Below are 21218 nucleotides of genomic sequence, written 5' to 3'. Positions count from 1 at the left end.
TTACTTGGAGGGAACTTTGGTTCTTCTTTTCTGCAAATTTAGTTGATGATTGGTCCAAGCATGTGAATATATGTGAGGAAAACTAAACACAAATACACACTGAAAAACAGATTTGTTTCTCAATGCAATTTATAATTTCGAGAAGAATGGGAAAAAAGTATGAAACCTTGAAAATGAGGACAAAAGGGCAAAATTTCAAAAACGTATGAGGACTATTAAAATGACATAAAAAATGAAAACGTGCTCACATATGAGGTCATATAGTAACCCCACTCTTGATGAACAAATCTAATTTAAAAAGAATTTACTTCCAACTGTCCTGAATCAGATGAAGAATGGATATTTGCTCATCAGAAGAGCCTGGGATGATGATAAGCTGATAACTTTTTAAATGAAACAGTCAAGATTTTCAGCTGACAGACAGCATTCTTCATACCCTCTATAAAAATTTTGTGAATATTTACACTATTTTCCTCAATTACAGTTCTGATGGCACTGTCAATGTTACCAAAAGTTCAGAAGTGATCTTTGGTGAGTTGGATTTGAGGGTTTCATTCATATGTTTCCTCTACATCCTCAAATCTAACAGATTTTGTCATTTTAACAATGTCATGACTTTAATTTGAAAGCTTATTTTCAGATTTAAAACTCCAGGTAGAATTTCAAACATTGGAATTTTTAAAATCATTTTCAAATCGTGTTGTAGCAAAATTGTGTAAAGTAAGGGATATCTGTACTGCATTTTTTTAAAACTTGTTTCACCAAGGTAATGCGTGAACAAGGTATATACTCAAACATAAGGAATGAAAATTTTAAGCAGTATTATAGTCACTTGAACAATTATGTAACTGATAAAGTTTTAGTTGGCCATAGCCATATGAAAAGTGGCGTTTGGGGCTTGAAGACCATCATTGGTTTCAGTTTTTCCTCAATGTTTCTCCAACACCAGTGGTTGGCAACACCAGGAGAAAATACTGGTACTGCAACAGCTCAGGCTGTACTTGTACCCTTGAGAAGCTTGGTTTGTGCTACTGTTTTCTAATTACTGGCTTGCTCCTACAGCTGGTGGAGAATTAGAGACATCTCTTAGGTTGGAAGAATTCAATTGGTTTAGAGATGCAGAGATAATTGATTGGTTGTTGCTGTTCGATTATGTTGCCATATTGAAGGGAAAGCTTTTTATTCTTTTGAGGGCAGGTATCTAAGATTTGGTGAACTTCATGGTTTTTTCTCTTCTATTGCAGCTGTTTTTGTGTTTGTGGACTCCAATAACTTCTTTGTAGATGCCTGGAAAAAAATGTTACACATTTGCTATTATGTGTGCTTCACTGAATTTTACTCTGTTGTCAGTGCTAAGGGCATGTTCCGCTGCTTTCAACTTCTCTGTTTAGCTCATTCTGCAGCATCTCTTATGATCTCTGATTCTTATGGCCTTAGATCATTTTGTGGTTCCTATGTAAACCTGGGCATATATACATGGTATTCCACAGACCTCTGGTATTGACAGGTGCATCAAAGTGATATTTTGCTGAATGCAGTATTTCACTTATTTTTCTAGTAAGTTTAAAGATGGTCTGCACGTGATGTTTTCCACGGGCTTGCTGATTTTTGCTGTTATTGTGAATATAAAGGGCAGCAAAAATAAGGCATACGTTAATTGAGAGGGAAAAAGATTGTGCGAAGATAAAGGTGTAAGAAAAAAAACTGAGCCTTAGGCGGAGATAGACTTGGAAGTCTGGGGGGGGGGGGCACGGTCGTTATTGCTTGGGGGGGCACGATGATGATGTCAATTCATATATACATTAGATCAGTTGACTCCACCTTTGATGCTGGGTGAGGGGGGCAATGCCCCCACGCCCCCCCCCCCGTATCTCCGCCCATGAACTGAGTATTCAAAATAGGTTTTCTACTCTAATGTGGATACACAAAATATGACATCAGAAAAGCCTCACATCCTAGGAAGGAATCACCGGCAGAAAAAAAGGAACTGCAGCTGATCATAAAAACTGTGTGTGTTGCCCTATATCCTCTCAAGTAATGGCACCCTCAAGACTTTTCCCTTTATTCCCAGGTATAATTAACAAGTTGTTATGAAACAATTGAGATGTTGGGTTTGTCACCCTCACAAACAATTACAAATACACCCCTTCCAACATAAAGGTTACGATCAACTGCTTTCTGAAATTTTGCTATAACACAATTTTGAAAACTTAATTTAAAAAAAACCACTAAATATGTATGAAATTTCCTCTGAAGTTTGATTCTAATGATTTAATCCTGAAGATTTAGAAAATGTCAAAATCTTTCTGTTATGAAGATGTGGATGAAACACAAAATTCCCCTCATCAGAGCTTAGTACTAAATATTGTTTGGAATTGGAAAACAACATGATGAAAGTCAGAAGCTATCTTTTGGTTAGCCCATCAAATTGTTTTTAAAATTACAGTACTTGGTAGTTGTTTTTGCAAACACATGGACAATGCAATCACAGGTGCCGGAACCTGGAAGCTGAGGCTATTACCATACTCAATAAATTTTGTGAGGGGCTGAGCCCCTCCAATAACTAAGGAATATACAATACAACGCACCACACCCCCCTATATACAGGCTTGAGTATCATATATATGAGACAACTGCCAATTTTCAGGCCCCTCAATGTTTTCTTCATGTCTCTGAATGCAATTAAAAAAATTACCCACAATGTGAATGAAAATTGCACAAAAAAAAAAGAGAAGGCAAAGGCTGGGCCTACCAGGTTTTTTTTTCTAATGGTGGTTATTAAAGGGTTAGAAAAGTTAGCAGTCTATCATACAAGGAACTTTAAGAAGCAGAGATCCACACTCTATAAAACCAGTACATTCACAATCCAATTGAGGACAGTCTGAAATAAGTTATACAGTGATAATAAAATATGCATAAAATAGTAAAAAATTAAAAGTTCATTCATTCAGCATAAATTCACAAGATTTATTTATATATACAGAGTGTCTGGACTAGAAGTATAGCTCATTTTTTTTAGTGAGAGAACCATCCACAACTAGTAATAAATTTTAGTTTCATTAAAGAGGGCAACTAACTCATTTTTGTTTGCAGGCTAATAGAATTTAATGTGATCATTATTAATGACTCTGCAGATGTCTCAACAGTACTCAATCCCTTAAAAAGTGTTTATTAGCATTTGAGGTATTATTAAATCAACTGCTGTAGAGATATGTTGTTGACACAGTTGTGGGAGATTTCACATTCCAATATTTGTACATGACATTTCAAACACTTCAAAGATTTGAATTCAGCTAGCTAAAACATGCACTGAATCTTATGATGGTATAAACATGCTGATTAGCAGTCAGTGTGGGACTGCTGTGAAAAGAATCTCAAAGCAGCTGTCAACAGTGCAAATGTACAACCTTGTTAGAAAACTTGAAGTAGTCCCCTATTGATCGTACAGCACTTTCATAGCTAAGCATGTGTGGTTCTCTAAGCCAGCGGTTCTCAACCGATGCTCCGTGTGCACCTCCTAAGGGCTCCGCAGCAACTCGAGGAAAATAAAATGAATCAGTAAATTTGATAGATAAATAAATAAGAGAGGTCTACAAGGTTCTGCCATAAAAATTATGTACAAAAAAAGGGCTCCTCGAATCAAATAGGGGTTCACCATAGAAATTATATACTTAAAAGGGCTCCACGAGTCAAAAAAGGTTGAGAACTGCTGCTTTAAGCTATTGTTTTTGGATACCTCCTTGAAACTGAACATCCTGTATATGAGTTTGAATAATTCATCACTGTTTTTTTTTTTTGCTGCTGGGTGTCAACATAATTTTCTAAACCCTTCTGTGAGGATCATTTGATAATTTTTGTCGCACCACGGTCATTTTCTGCACATGAGGGCTAATTAGACCAGGACCTACAATTTATCGCCAATTCCGAACGGCAAGCTTGTTTTTTATACTCATCGAGAGGTTGGTGCGCTAACCCCTCGACAGGGAACTCCCTGTGGTAGCAATTTCTTGCTGCGGTCAAGTCGCTGTTTTTTGTTGTACCCGTGTCAGGAAAGTTTTCTGACAAGGACGAACTGGGTATCGAACTCGCGACACCTCTAAACATCCTTTGGTACTTTAGGCAAGTATCTTATCGACCGGGCTACCGCACCCTCCTTCTGTGAGGAAGCCCCCCATATCCTTACTTTACCGCTCTAAATTCAACTCCTTTTACTTGATTATTTGATAGAATCAGTTAAATCTTGGTGATAATCATGTAACGCAGAATTTCCCGAACTTTTTATTTTAAATCCCCCTCCATCAATTCAATCCAACTCATAGGATCCTATATTATAGCCATAGTTTCTATTGCCCCCTGGGTGGAAGGAGGGGGCAATATTTCCCACTTTGGGAAGCAGCTGTAAAGCAAGAAACAGTTGTATGTTAAGGTTGTCAATTCCAACATGTTGGCATGCCCTAAAATAATATATATAACACAAATGTTTATTTTTATTGTTAACAATTTAATATACTGAAATCCCATTACCTGCTTCATCTGCATAATAGTACAAATCAACCATATTTGATTGCAAAACAACAAATCCTTCACCCATGAAACGAGGAGGTTCATCATTCATGCCAGTATATTTTGGACTGGGAGCCAAAATGACTTTGAAATTTTCCCCTTTGCATTTGACAATGTGGGTGAATTTATCTAATCTTGAAGGTGCAGGTTTAGTTGTATAAATTATATGAGCTTCTTCAAAGTTTATAGAAAGAGTGGTAGGCAGAAGTCTATTACCAAACACCAGTCGACCCTGTTAAAAAAAAAAAAAACAATGAAAAAAAAAGATGCTTGATGTTAATTCTGTACATTTTGCAAAACTGAAATGAAAAAAAAATTATATTGAAGAAAAATGCAAGTATATTATATAGGGATAGCTAATTCAAACATAAGGCAGGTGGTCAAATCTCCAAGAACAAATGCAATTTTAGAGAGATAGAAAAGCAATGTGATGTTAAGGTAAGGTGATTTCTGGGCAAAGAGCTGTAGTACAATTTCCAAAAAAATTTTAGTTATAAAATATTTGTAATAGGCATTTCAAGTGAAGCATAGATGGAAATAGACTTGAAAGGTTGGGGTGACATGATGATAATGTCAATTACACATATATACAAGGTGATTGAAAAAAGATAGGCCAAACTTTACAAGCTGGTAGTACACATCAAACTCAATGTTGAGGTTAAAGTCAGAGTGCATGGTGTAAGTCAATAATTCTTCATTTTGAGTGGTGTAACCAGGGTCCTTGTGATACTTCACAAGGACAATAGTTATAAAAACAACTGCACTGAAAACTAAATGCATATGTAATTCTAAAAATGTACTTCTAAATACAGAAATATAGAAGGAAAATATTCACAACAGAAAAACTAATTTGAGTAAAATTACTTATGCAGTTTCCATTATCTTTTTCAGATGAAAGTTGCCCCTCCGTTGGGTGCAATGTGTCTGTTATGCACATCCAAAACTAACTTTACATTATACTCTATGTACTGCCAAACAAAGGGTTAAAATAAGTATATTGAGATTTGTGGATTTTTCCTTATGTGTACTTGCATTGAATATATATTATGATTAGGGCCACAACTAGAAATGAAATTTTAGTCTGTTACCCGGGTCAGTGTCCATTTTGACAACCTCTCCCCATAATTTTGAATGAAAAAGATGGTAAACTCAGTACCCTCCTTGATCCAGTGTCTGGGGCACCAGGCCCCCATGCTCTCTACTAGTTGTGCCCTGATTATGATTACTGCTTTTTTTTGGGGGGCTCACAAGCTAGCTCAGCAGCAAATAATAATAATTGTATTCAATCATAAGAATAAATAAAATTTTTTCCCTTTCTAAAAAAAAGTGTCATTTCAACTGCTTACACACAGATTTCTCTTCACTACCAATCACTTGACAAACTTCATAGCTATGTATGTATACAATGCACACACTAAACAATACTGTACATTGAAAGAATAAGTGTATATGGTACAGTGTTTTTATGTAACATTGGTTCTCTTAACATAAAGAATTAGAAACATGAAAAATTAGAAAAAAAAGATTTTATTATAAAAGATTAGAAACATAATTAAACACTTTTTTAAAAGTGTTATCATTACATGTTTTGTTGATTGATTTCTATATCTAAGTAGAACAGGTAGTACATCGAGTTCAGTTATTTAAAAGTTTTCTAAAAAAGAAAGAGCCCATACTCTCTCTGTAAATGCTTTCTATTAGCAGACTTGCACCCTCCTGAATGATTTTGCGGCGGCTCACCAAAGACTGTGGCCAACGGTCGCCAAGTGCGGGGACTGCGCGAGAGAATTTTTTGTGACTAGACAGACCTGAAGATAACGCTGATTCAACATGTTATGTTCTCGATGATACAATAAAAGTGGACAGTAACAGTGGTGACCTAGACCGAAGCAACCTTCTGATGACATAAAGATGACGAATCTACTCAGCCGAAGCCCAATGTGTGCAGCACCGCCGATGCCATTAAGATCAGGGTAGGACCTTTTTGTGATCGCTCTATTTTGTTTGGTCAGGATAACAAATGTTCTTATTTTTATTTTCGCAATTATATAACTAGATTCGCATAAAAGTCTGTATCCAAAAATGCCTAACGATAACTCTCCTAACCCTTCGCCACCTGACCCATCACCAGAAAACTTACAAATTTGTCGCGTTGCCTTGAAACTCCCGCCCATATGGCGGCAAAATATAAAGTTATGGTTCATTCAAGTGGAAAGTTGTTTTTCAATATCCGCCATAACTAACGACGCTACCAAATACAATAACGTGATTGCGGTTATAGATCCAGAAACGCTCGCTTCCGTTTCAGATATTTTATTGAACCCACCCGAAACAAACAAGTATGAGACTCTTAAACAACGGATAATCGAAGAATTCTCTGATTCTAACACTTGTCAAGTACGCAAGTTGTTGTCCGAACTACAGTTGGGGGACAAAAAACCTTCACACCTATTAAGGGAAATGAGAGATTTAGCCGGCAAATCTGTAAGCGACGATTTTCTAAAAACTCTATGGTTCCAACGTATGCCGTCAGAAACACAGGCCATCCTATCAGTTAGCTCAGAGAGCTTAGAGACATTAGCGAAAATGGCCGACAAAATAATAGAAGTTAGTAAAGACACATACAACAACAGCATCTATGCCATTCGGAGAGCGGAACGCACAGGGACCCCGCAGCTACATGTCAACAACGTTGAACCCGATAATCCCTCCCCTCTGACAGAAATGAGTGCCATGAGAGCGGAGATAGCTTCTCTTAGCAAAAAACTCGACCGCTTGTCTAGAGAGAGAGAAACAAACTATACTAGACGGAGGTTCAGATCTCCTTATCGTCGTTTCACTCCCTCATCACAAACAACCGGCTATTGCTATTACCATGCTAGATTCGGCAACAACGCCTTCAGATGTCAACAACCGTGCTCTTTTCAAACCAAGGAACAGGGAAACTAAACACGGCCGTCGACTATAATATATCGGCGACGTCAACACCGATGGCCGTTAAAACTTGTCGCCTTTATGTATTTGATAAAAGATCCCATTTGAGATTTTTAATTGATTCAGGATCTGACGTCTCTTGCATTCCACTCACAAAACATTACACAAAAATAGTTCCTGATTCATTTGAATTGTTTGCTGCCAATAACTCTAAGATACACACTTACGGCACCAAAGTTCTCAATGTTGACTTTGGATTAAGACGTTGTTTTGAGTGGAAGTTTCTCATTACAAGCGTACCAATACCGATCATAGGCGCGGATTTTCTTCTCAACTTTGGACTTTTAATTGATCTCAAACACCGCAGATTAATGGACAGTGTCACGAAACTTTCGCAAATTGGAAAAATTGAATATAACTCTGAAAACTATTCCATTAAGGTAATATCCGAAACTTCGGAATATCACAAAATCTTGGCAGAATTTCCTGAACTGACAAAAGTGTCGCACAAAGTGAAGCCTGTTCAGCATAACACTGTACATTACATCGAAACCACCGGCCCGCCTATACATAGCAAACCCAGGCGATTAAATCCCAAGCTCTATGATGCTGTTAAGGAGGAATTCCAATTTATGATGAATCAAGGAATATGTAGGCCTTCTAAATCGCCCTGGTCATCACCATTACATGTCGTATCAAAAAGTTCAGGCAGTATTCGTCCAGTGGGTGACTACCGCAAACTCAATGCCTGCACGGTCCCAGATAGGTACCCCATTCCTCACATTCAGGACTTTTCAAATGCATTACACGGTAAAAGTTGTTTTTCAAAACTTGACATTGTGCGCGCGTATTTTCACATTCCTGTTCATTCCGACCACATTCCGAAAACAGCTGTTTGCACACCTTTCGGCTTATTTGAATTTCCTTACCTGAATTTTGGCTTGTGTAATGCTGCCCAATCTTTCCAACGATTTATGAATGAGATTCTTGGTGATCTGAAATTTTGTTATGTCTATTTAGATGACATTTTGATTTTCAGTGACAGTGAAATTGAACATAAGGTTCACTTACGCACTGTTTTGCAACGGCTCAATAACTATGGCCTCACAATTAATGTTTCCAAATGTGTCTTCGGTGTTGCGGAGATATCATTCTTAGGCCACTCCATTTCCAAACAAGGCACCAAACCCTTGCCAGAAAAAGTTGAGCCGATTCTCAATTATCCAAGACCAAGAACAATTAAAGAACTACGACGTTTCCTTGGACTACTCAATTTTTTTCGTAGATTTTTACCACACGCAGCACATACACAAACTACACTGAATAATTATTTGAAAGGGTCAAAAAAAAAACGACAACAGAGAAATTGCTTGGACTGACATAGCAAATAAGGAATTTCAAAATTCCAAAACACTATTGTCCAACGCAACCCTTTTAGCACATCCGAAACCCGATGCCAAACTCGTACTTCAGGTAGATGCATCCGATTTTGCCATTGGCGGCGCACTGTTTCAGGTGGTTGACAACGAGCTTCAGCCTCTTGCATTTTTTTCTAGGAAATTATCTCCCGCGGAATGCAACTACAGCGCGTACGACCGTGAATTGCTGGCTGCATATGCTTCTATAAAGCAGTTTCGGCATATGTTAGAAGCTAGGGACTTTTCTTTACTCACGGACCATAGACCACTAACATATGCCTTCAAGCAAAAATTAGACAAGGCTTCCCCTCGTCAATGCAGGCAATTAGATTTTATTGCCCAATTCACTACTGACATACACTATATAAAAGGTAGCGAAAACATACCCGCAGATGCACTTTCCCGCATAACATCAATTTCAATGCCCAATCCTATTGACTATAACGAAATTTCAAAAGCACAAGAACGCGACCAAACTTTAACTGATCTTTTACAAAATCCACGAGGATTACAGCTCAAAAAAGTGACTTTGCCAGACTCAAATACTTCACTATTTTGTGATCTCTCCACTGGCACACCTAGACCATACATACCAGAACAGTTTCGTAAGCAGGTTTTCGAGACCATTCATAATATTTCCCATCCAGGAATTAAAGCTACAACTAAATTGATTCGGACTCGCTTCATTTGGTCTTCATTAAATAAAGATTGTAATAACTGGTCCAGACAATGTATACCTTGTCAAAAGTCCAAAATAACACGACACACGAAAACCCCATTAGGTTTATTTCCTGACCAAACTGAGCGATTTGATCACATCCATCTTGATATCATTGGTCCTCTTCCTCCTTCTGGTGGCAATGCCTATTGTCTAACTATGATCGACAGGTTCACACGTTGGCCGGAGGCGGTCCCGATTCCAGACATCAGCGCCGAGACTGTAGCTCGCACATTCTACGCAACATGGATATCTCGCTTTGGGGTGCCATCCAAAATCACAACCGATCAAGGCCGTCAATTCGAGAGCTCCCTCTTCCTAGCACTGGCAAGAGTACTAGGAATTCAACGAATACGGTCTTCACCATATCACCCGCAAGCAAATGGCCTCGTAGAGGAGCTACACAGACCCCTCAAAGCTGCCATCAAAGCCTATAACACAGAACACTGGTGTACTGCTTTGCCCACTATATTACTCGGTTTCCGTAGCGTCTTCAAAGAAGATCTGAAAGCTACCACCGCGGAATTGGTATACGGCACTAGTCTCAGACTTCCCGGAGAAATATTCGATCCCACTCCGAGGGAAACATCATCAAAAGAACTTATTGAGACTATCAAAGAACATTTTACAAAATTACGACCGCGACCAACATCTTGTCATGCACCACAAAGTATTTTCGTCCACCCTCATTTGAAAGACTGCTCACACGTATTCATTCGGCACGATGGAGTGCGAAAGCCGCTTCAAGCTCCATATGACGGACCATTTCAAGTGATTCAACGACGTGAAAAGACATTCGACATCGATGTCCGTGGAAAAAAAAGAACAGTTTCTCTGGACAGACTGAAACCCGCCTTCCTGGCTTCAGACGTGAACGATTCCAGTCCGTCACCAACAAGAATTGCCTTACCTACGCCTCCCGTTCCTCAGACAAGAAAAACACGTTCCGGACGAACTGTCCATTTCCCGGACCGTTTCGAACCGTAAGTTCGCTACTGGGGGGGGAGTGTGCGGCGGCTCACCAAAGACTGTGGCCAACGGTCGCCAAGTGCGGGGACTGCGCGAGAGAATTTTTTGTGACTAGACAGACCTGAAGATAACGCTGATTCAACATGTTATGTTCTCGATGATACAATAAAAGTGGACAGTAACAATTTCAATGCCCTTTTTTACCCTCCAGAAATAATGCTGCAGACATTTAAAAAACATTTAAAGGACACTTGGTTGCATCTCAAACAATTTAAATCTGTTTCTTTGAGGCTTTTCCCATCTGCTAAATTTTCAGAAATAACTTGTCACATAAGTGTCCGATCTAAAATAGTCATAATTGGCTCAACACTTGTTTTTGTATCTGTCTACAATCACAAAAGCTTTTATAGCTTTTGCAATGACAATATGCACAAAAAACTATTTCAGTGACACATTTTTATAATCTACAAAAACTATTGATTCGATAGATGAAAATGACGCTGTTTTCTAAAGATTTGGGGTTCAAGAAAAAGAGAAATTAAAAATTATTTTCACAGTAAAATGTTTAGCTTGGAAAAGCACAATTTTTCTAAAAAAATGTCAAAGTTTTGAAAAGTTTTTAAAGATGGTAAGGTAATAGATTAGAATTGATTGTATATGACTAAATAATAAAACATAAAGAATAAAGTACTGTGAATATTTTACTTACAAAAAATAAATAACTAAATAAATAAAATTTTAGGTAATATAATGCATTATGTCAAAAATAGAATAAAATATCTTTACAAAAATACTTTTGTAATTCATTCCACAAATAGTAACAGTATTCATGTTATGACTATATATATTATATGTATGACTATATATATTATATGTATGACTATATATATTATATGTATGACTATATATATTATATGTATGACTATATATATTATATGTATGACTATATATATTATATGTATGACTATATATATTATATGTATGACTATGTGAATTAATAAAGTATTTCATATTTAATGAAGGTTAACTTTTAATTTTCTCATAATTACTGTACTGTTAGACTGGAAAAAAAAATCAAGCCAACTAGAAAGAAGTATAAAAATTCAACAGGGTGAAAATAAAACTATTTAAAGACAAAGACCACTCACAGTTGATACATCTATCTTGGTAACTGGAATGAGATCTCTCCAATTATAATTGGTGGGAAAATGTAATTCTTCTGACTTATCTGCAAGGATTTCAGTCCCTCTATCACCACAGCTATCTTGCCAGATTTGTTCAGAGCCTGGTGGAATGACAGTTGGCTCTAGGCCAAATAGATGTTCTAGTCTAGCATACAATTGTGACCGGTTGTATACATGCACTTCAAAACCATTTAGTAAAATCGAGAGTCTTGTATCTGAATGTGAAAGATCTGTAATTCACAGAAAATGTAGTTATAACATGAAAACCCAAAATTGAAAAAAAATATTTTAAAGTTGAAAAAAGACTAAAGAAATTGGTTTTTGAGATACAATCAAACTTCTACAACTAAAAATTTGATACCTCTAACTAATATTAATCTTTTGTGTGATGATAGATAATTCATGTGTAGATGTGTGTGGGGTTGGAAATGCTGGGCCAACATTTCCCACCCACTAGTATTGTGCTTCAAGTGAAGTTGGATGAAAGTGCATTAAGATGTATGTGTGAGATGATGCTTCTGTGGTAAGGTCTCAATTCCTTGGTTCCTGTGCATGAGAATTTGAATGAAGTATCATATAACATTTTGGACAATTTTACTCTGCCCACAGAGTGACATCAGTTCAGAAATAGCACATTTCTGCTTCAACATGATCAATTGGCAGCTGCATTGCTCATACAGAATGCAGCTAGTTTCTTAACCCTTTGACTACTGACGGTGTAATTTAAAGCAGTGGTTCTCAACCTTTGGAGGCCCGCAGCCTGGTAAATCTCTTTTGTGTGTAAGTGAAAGGCCTGGTCGTAAACACAATTAACGAGAAATTAATGAGAAAAATGAATCATTCACTGAGCAGTACTGGACAGCAGCCTAGCGGTTGAGAAACACAGCTTTAAAGTATCAATTTCATTTTAACCCCTATAACATTCCTTACATACATTGTGGGGTGTTGACAGGGTCTCCAAATTCCCAACATTTTGATGCCTTTGGGAATTGGGAACGGGAAATCGTATTTCCAGAAAATTTTCGAGAATTCCCAAAATCACTTATTTTTGGTGATTTTTCCCTGTTTATACAGCTCTCCTTGTTTATAAGAACTTTTTTCAGTCTTGATTACTCTTTTTTTTTTTAAAGTTAAAATATTTTATTTATTCACTACACAATTTCAATTACATGAATCCAAAATTTTATAACAATTAATTAATTGATTAATATTATATTATTAATCCATGCAGTAAACATAAAAGGTTTGAAAATCCTTGTGTAAAACTGTGAATCTGGCAGTTCCAGTCCCATCTTAATGCATGGACCTACCCAGATATGGCCTGGGGTCCCCAGGGACAGAGGGGGAATCTCATGATAATAAGATCTTGTAAAGCTTTTCAAGATTAAGCAAGCAAATTTGTAAGTAACCACTTCTAGTCAGGTAGAGGGCTTCAGAAAAGTCAATTAGCCTGGGGACACACAATGCTTTTAAGACAGCCCTGGGCAGTTCCAGTGTAATACACTCGACACTCCTGGGCGTAAACTATCTCTATGGTCCTTAGTCGAAATCCAGTAGTTAAGCGCCAATTTTGTCCTCAGCTGGTCAGTAGTTAAACATTTCAATACTATTACTAACCTATTTTTAAGGACTATTTTTAAGAACTGCAGAGCACCAGTTGTTAAGCAATAATTCACAGCTCAGAGAACAGACATAAGTTCCACTTTTGGAATGAGTTGTAATGTCAGCTGTGTGCCAGGCCCTAACAGTTAATATCTGTATCACAACTAGCCTCAGTTTTCTTACAAGTTTGGTAAAATATTCTGATTGAAACATTTTAAAATTTGGCAGAAAGCCTTTCTAAGAGAATGGTAGCTGTGATCACAGCAAAAAAAAAAAAAAAAAAAAATGGATCCACCCATTACTGTAGCATCAAATCAAAGTTGAAAGGGTGAAAAAACACTTTGTTAACCAAACAAAATGTAGCTGGAGGTGCCAAAAATAGGCCCTGCATGGGTAAAGATTTTTTCTCGAGGTATTAGAAGTTAAAAAATTTCAAAATAGTAAATGAAACAAATGAACTGTTGTGAACTAATTTGTTCATATTGAATAAATTTTCAACTTTTAGCTTCTTTGTTCTGTTAAATGTTTCTTGTCTCAATGACTGATTTAGTTGCTAGGAAAACTTCATTCTGAAATCTCAGTAAAAAAAATTCAATATGGTTAAAATAAATATTTCTAGCTACCTTCATTAATTTCTTTGTGCACATAAGGGTACCACCAACGAAATATTATCCAACCATCTTGTGCTCTTATGGTATAATCTTCTGTTATATAAGCAACATCACGAAACATAATCTTTCCAGACAGAACTGATACTGAAATGGAGCCTACAAGTAGAACAAAAATTATTTTGAAAATACACAAACTATAAAATGTATTCATTGTAAGTTAATTATACATATTTTTGACATAGTTAAATATTTGATAATTTTCAAATCAAAAAGTGAACTTTTGAAACTCCAGATTCCACTGAGAGAGAAAATCTTTTTTTTAAAACTTTTTCTTTCTACTCCCAAACTTATAAATTCTGTCACTATTGATATGAATATTCCTTTTACATATTTGCCATATTCAAATTTTTTTTTCATAGAAGTCATTTCAATCCATTGCGATTCCTAGTAGAGTGCTTCATTTACCAATATTCCTAATTTTTCCGTGATTTCAGAAATAATTTGCAATTTTACTTACATTTGGGAAGTTCTTATATTTTCCCCAAAAAATTATGGTCAGTTTAATGTTACAGTTATTGTTTGGTGCAGCAAAAAAAGGAACCAATAATGTATTTGGAGAACACGGAGTCCCATACTGTACATTGTTCGTACTAAAAAAGGTTATCTTTTGCATATATAGTTTCCCTAACCAATCGAAGATTACCTGCAGAGACATCTATTTGCAATTAATTTTAAAATGATATATGGTACACAAAATTTACTAATAAAAACATTACCCAGTCTATAATGCAACACATACCAACTTTCACATATCCGCATTTGACGAACCTGTTCAAGATTTTTGTAAGAATGAAACCAATTATACGAGAATTGTAATAAGTAATGTAGATGACCCAAGTCATGGCCAATGATAGAGCACATAGAAACCAAGCAAGGTTTGAGTCCATCCGCAGATGTCTCAAGGGTGCTGTAGTATTCCATGCTGGTACAGGTAGGCGACTACTTGTATAAGGTAAGCTGGTACTACTAGAAAAAGCTTCAAACCTGTTTAAACAGAAATGATGGAAAAAGTTATTGTCTTGCTTTCAACTAACATGGGTTAACTATCACTTAATAGACTGACAATAAAGAGAAAGCATTCATACAATACATAATAATAATTTGAAATGCGTATACCTGTATTCCATTTCTTTGATATGTCTCAAAAAACATTAGTTTACATCAGGGGTTCTTAACTTTACATGTTCCGAGGACCCCTTATGCCACAGAGTCAGAGATGAGTTCATAATATGTGGTCCGTGAACTCACTGAGCCAATAAAATGAATTCTCAAACTTTCTGTGGCAATAAAATGAAGGCCACAGTCGTGGCCCCCCATCCTGGAGCAGAATCCCAGGCTGGGATCTTTCACATGCCCCTTTATAATGAATTTATAGAATGATAAAACAAAAATGATGAGAACTGTTCCGGGCCTTATTAGCCCCAACCTTGTGCGGGCCATGGCCACGGTCCCCTTTACAGAATAATATTAAGTATATAGCACTGCATAAAAACAATAAGATAATTTTTTTCTTATCAAAGCTCAGAAACCACTAGAAATCTCTCTATGGACCACTAATAGGGTTGAAAGACCCCTTGTTAGACCCCCCCCCCCCGATTTAGATTAAATCTATATTTAGGGTACTTCTGCATATTCAATCCAAATCTATGTTATACTATCAAATGAACTGTGATTATCACATGTATAAAATGATTATAGTGCTACAATGATTATAGACATTGGGAAAAGGTAAAACATAGATGTATATCTTGATTTCTAAAAGGCATTCAATTGGGTCCAACATGGTAAACTCTTAAAGCGGTTACATGAGATTGGCATTGGGGGAACTTTTTGGATCAGATAGAATCGTGTGGCTGCGAGATAGGTCACAGCGGGTTATTGGGGAATGGGGAATTTTCTGATAGGGTGGGTGTCAAAAGTGGAGTCCCTCAAAGAAGTCAACTGGTCCCATTCTTTTTTCACTTTCTATCAATAAGCTTAATCAGGGTATTGATAGGATTTTGAGTAAATCTGAACATGATGTGAAGCTTATATGGGGGTAGTCCGGAATCAAAGCGATAGGGAGTTGCTCCAGACCAACTTGAATGGGAATGCAGCATGGGCAACTGACTGTGAGTATGACTTTTAGTGTTGACAACTGACTGTGAGTATGACTTTTAGTGTTGACAACTGACTGTGAGTATGACTTTTAGTGTTGACAACTGACTGTGAGTATGACTTTTAGTGTTGACAACTGCATGGTCGATCATTTTGGTAAAAAAAACCCATGTTTCATTTATGATTTGAATGGTGATATTATTCCGGATGCAACTAGGATGACCGATTTGGGAATTCTCTTTGATGAGTGGCTTAGGTTTTGTGAACATTATTCTAGGTGGTCAAAAAAGCAAACAGAATACTCATTTCAGCCCCAAAACCCCAAACTTTACACTTTTTTTAATTTAAGGGGCCCAATATTTTCTTTTGTGCTCGGGACCGCAACCAGATGCTTGGTCACCCAGGGCAAATGCGCATTTTGGCACCCTTTGTAATGTTGAAGAGGTGTGAGAATAAAATTTGCACCCCCTCTGGTGCAGCGTCCAGGGCATGAGACCCACCTGCTTCCCCCTAGTTGTGGCCCTGCCTCAACTGACTTTAATCCACCACTGCTTCTTGCAACTCTCAGTGAATTATCCAACATGATATAATGACCATATGGCAAATCTTTTTCGAATGGAATTTACAGCTGTAGTTTTGATCAGGTTTTTGAAAGATTTTTTTTTATCCCATACAATAGTGTTTTTTTTCAGATTACTCAAAACCTTCTTGCCTTTTCTTGAAATTTTCACATGAGTGTTGCACTGACATTTTGCTTCTGTTTTCTGCCCTATATCTTTTGAAGAACACGCTTTGGGAGTTTTTAACACTTCATCCTCGTTGTCATAAAACATATCTATCATTCCACATACATCAGTTGGAACTGTTGTCACTAGATCATTTTCAACAATATCCTCTTCATCCGTGATGTTCTCAGGTTCATTAAGAGGTAATTGGCATATATTTACGGTCTCTAATTTGAAATCTGAAAGAGTTGCTAAATATCCCATAGCTTATTCTAATGTGAGATATCTTTTTGACACGGTTGCACAGAGCTGAACATAACAAGACTATCTACGATTGCTGATCTTGGTTCAATTAGTCTGTGGTTTTCAAAAACATGCATTTCTAAGAGAATGCAAGAATAAAAAAGTATTCACCCAATATAAACCATCCACCCCAGAAAGCATATTCCTCTGCGTCATATTTTCAAGAATTCGCCCCCATACATGTCGAATGACGACAACACCCTATGACTCAAACAGGAAAATCAAAGCAGCACACATGGAACATGTGTTTTTGAATGCACAACTTTTTCATGTGCAACAGTACAAAGAAACTAATTTATTTACTTTAAATATATATATATATTAAGTGGTAGAAACACAGAAAATAATTTTCAATTGACTTCAAAATTGAAATTTTGGCAAATTTTAATCAAAATGGGAAAAAAAGCCCAAAATGATAATTTTTCAAAAATTTTATATTAACCTGAAGTTTTTGAATTTATTTCAAAAATACTTTAAACTCTTCTCTATATATTGGCAGAGATAGACGTGAAAGTCTGGGGGGATGGCATGATGATGGTGATGTCAATTCATATACATAGGCATATACTAATGTATACGTCAGCAGTTCTCAACCTTTTTTGACTTGCGGAGCCTTTTTTGGCATATAATTTTTATGGCGGAGTGCCGTAGGCATATTTTTTTACTTATTCATCAAAGTTGCTGATTTATTTTTATTTAAAAGTATTCATAATTATTATTTTTTTCAAATTAACTTTTTTTTAATTTTCCTTGAGCGGCTGTGGAGCCCCTGGAGAATGCATACGGAGTCCCAAGCGATCCACGGAACACCGGTTGAAAACTGCTGGTATACGTAGATCAGTAGGCTCCACCTTTGACAAGCTGGGGGGGGGGGTGTTCCCCATATCTCCATCCATGTTCTATGTATGATAAAAAACTGGAAATGTTTGAATAAATTTTTATTTGCAAAAATACCAGATAAAAATTATGTTCCATTTATAGAACATTGACCTTTAAACAGTTAATTAACCACATATTTTGTTGATTCAGTTTTTTGTGTAGGCCTATATTTTTCTTTTTAGTTTTCAGCATTTCCCGCTGTATTTCAATCTCATAGATTACCCCATATTAGATTGATTGATGCAATAAATTTAACTTTATGTGTAATTGTATGCGTCCTTTGTGATTCATCTTGAATGAATTGACCAACATAAAAGAGACTATAGCTTGGAGCAAAAAAAAAAACGTCCTCACCTTGGTGCTGACCACACTTATCAAAAACAGACCTATAAATGTTTATAACTGTTCTGCATATTATGGGCCAAGCTAATTCCTTTTATCAACAAAACTGAATATTGGGAAAGACATTTTTACATACAAACCTTTGGAAAGAAAAGCTATCTGCCTCCTCCGGGAAATGAACCTGGGTACTCTTGCATATCGGGCACAAGTGTGCTTAATGCTTTCACCAGAGACACAACCTTCCTTCCTTTATAACACACACTAATAGTATTAAAGAGTACATAAGTCAAAGATAATCCTAATCTTGCTGCATCAAATGGGGACATTTCCATTCAGCATAACCTGCTACTAATGCGTGTTATAAAGAAAGGAAGGTTGTGTCTCTGGTGTGTAGGTAGTGCACTTACCCTGTATGCACGAGGACCCATGTTCGATTCCCAGAGGCATGCCCTCCCCCTGCAGCAAGGCCCTAGGATATGACCTTTCTTCAGCTTTTTTACAATGGATTCAGTGCGAGAAAAAAATGGCTGGAATCATCTCGGGACCTCTGGGCTAAAGTCAGTCCTACCTTTCTGGGACCATACCCAGGGAAGGTAGACTGCCCTAGGATATGACCTTTCTTCAGCTTTTTTACAATGGATTCAGTGTGAGAAAAAATGGCTGGAATCATCTCGGGACCTCTGGGCTAAAGTCAGTCCCACTTTTGTGGGACCATACCCAGGGAAGGTAGACTGCTTTCCCTCAAACGTTTATATCGGCAAAACCCCGAGAAAAATCTCTTTCTTAATGTATTACAGGCTAAGAAAACAACATATCTCTAAACTGTAAATTGTTAACAAATTATATTTTCCTGAATTCCCCCAACAACACTTTTATAGCATTTTTATAGTCCCTACAGCAACATAACATGATAATGATATAAATGTTAGGTAACTAAAAATGTCATTGATCATTTGATGCCCCAAAACAGAACATTTTGCATTGCTCTGCAACGAGCCCTCAGCTGAATGAAAATTTTCTGTGGTAAAAATTAATTTATAGTGTTTTCTATGATAACAGCAAGATGACTTTTTCTCAGCCCAACACATAAAAAGAATTGACATTTTTTTTGGTACGTTAAGCCAAGGTGAACTCACAAAGAAAAGTCATTTGGTCTCTACTGGAATCGAACCCAAGTCCTCTTGCAAACTGGGCAAGCTACCATATACACCATTAGATAAGGTTGGGGGGGGACTAGTCTCCCCACGAAATGTGAAAAAATGGCTGAAAAAAGTTGACATAAGCTATTGTTCTATTACTTTGGTCACCTTCCAAACAAAATGACTGAAAAAAGAAAAAAGTTGACAAAAGCTATTGTTCTATTACTTTGGTCCCCTTCCAAACAAAATTTCTGGTTACGGGCCTGTGCCACTGGAGACCGCATCTCTCATCTGGTCCCACCTGAGAGAAAGGGGGGGGGTCATTTGTTGAAGTTGAAGGAGGCTACTAATTCCTCTACTTCAGAATCTCTTGCCACAGGGCATGAAATATGGTAGGCAGAGTAGTGTCTCTAGTGCCGTATATGATCGGCAGTAGTGGCTGACTGGTCATAGTGATTGATTCACATCATAAGGACAGGGAGAACCAAACTTTAACGATTCCACAGTGGTGGTCAGGTGAAATTGGTTTTTCTGTGGTTCCTAACTTTGAGAAGCGAATGTGAGCCGATCTCCCCATTAAAAGTCTGGCCACAGCGAGCAATAGGCTCAAAACAATACACATATTCAATCATTACACTTCACTCATAATTTGAAATACAGATGTCAGCAATAAAAAATCAGACACAACACTAGATACACACTCAGACTGTTAGATAAACACACTTTGTTCCAGACACTCTGCCACGAAGAGATCTCAGCAATGGGTAAAGTCTGGTGACAGAGCAATTTTTTGTTCATTCAGGGCGGATGGACAAGAGATCAACACATAGATTGGTTAAAAACCTGATTTTAACCAATCAGTGTTGATCTCTCATCAAAAAACTGACTAGTTCAAATCATGTCAGTGAATACTGCCCTCAGTGGTGTATAAGGTGACACATTTGGCCGGTTTGCAAGAGGTTCTGGGCTCGATTCTTGGTAGAGACCAGATGACTTGTTTCCAAGTTCACCTCAGCATAAATTACAAAAAATTGTCCTTGATCTTAAAATAATGTGTACATGGTCTGACATGAAATTGGTTTAATGTAATTTTATTGAGCAGGTTTTTTCAGCCTCTTTTTTTCCAATTCAATGATTGAAGCTAAAATAAAATAATGAAATAGGAGAGAAATAAAATTTCATCTGGGAACAAGCTAGAAAGGGATGATGAGTCAAGAACTCACAGAGATACATCCATTGATGGTTATTTTAGTCTTCATGAACCATGGTTGACCATTGTGAAAAGAATAGATCGATTATGTGAGCACATTTTATCTTCCCTTATTCAATAGATAGCCATTAGCTGGCCGAAAGGGGAAATCAAACACAAGCAAGGAGAGCGGCCTTTTAATTTTAGAAAGTTCTAGATGCAAGTGAGTGATAAGGAGATAAGAAAATAAAAGAAAAACCAATATAAAACTATATGATTGATTTTAAATAAAAAACCATACATGCCGTTTTAAACGGGACTGTCCCATTTTTATAACCAAATTTGTGACATTCTTAGAGCAGTTTTGTAGTATGATAAATATGAAGTAAATATACAGTTATATATTACAGCTTGCAATTTAGCCTACTGTCAGGGGTTATTGGCCTCTTTTTGTCGAATGACCTGATTTTTGTTTATCAAAGTAT

The 21218-nt window shown here is 36.9% G+C and overlaps 1 protein-coding gene across 1 annotated transcript in view; it reads right to left on the bottom strand.

Annotated features, from left to right (window-relative positions):
* tweek (transmembrane protein KIAA1109 homolog tweek) overlaps positions 1-20920 on the bottom strand; it is a 236838-nt gene extending 215918 nt beyond the window's left edge. The window contains exons 1-5 of the mRNA XM_089246286.1: positions 20768-20920; positions 14799-15043; positions 14012-14155; positions 11751-12016; positions 4525-4795 (exon numbers count right to left, since the gene is read on the bottom strand). Of these exons, the coding sequence (XP_089102412.1) occupies positions 4525-4795; positions 11751-12016; positions 14012-14155; positions 14799-15043; positions 20768-20781 (940 nt within the window). The 5' untranslated portion in view covers positions 20782-20920. The remainder of the gene's footprint in view (positions 1-4524; positions 4796-11750; positions 12017-14011; positions 14156-14798; positions 15044-20767) is intronic.
* Between the last annotated feature and the right edge of the window lie 298 nt (positions 20921-21218).

The sequence above is a fragment of the Pholcus phalangioides genome, unplaced genomic scaffold (genome assembly GCF_987345545.1).
Source record: "Pholcus phalangioides strain wild (caught in Gottingen) unplaced genomic scaffold, Ppha-v1.0 ptg000017l_1, whole genome shotgun sequence".
Classification (NCBI taxonomy): Eukaryota; Metazoa; Arthropoda; class Arachnida; order Araneae; family Pholcidae; genus Pholcus; species Pholcus phalangioides.
This window is presented reverse-complemented; position numbering and strand designations above follow the sequence as displayed.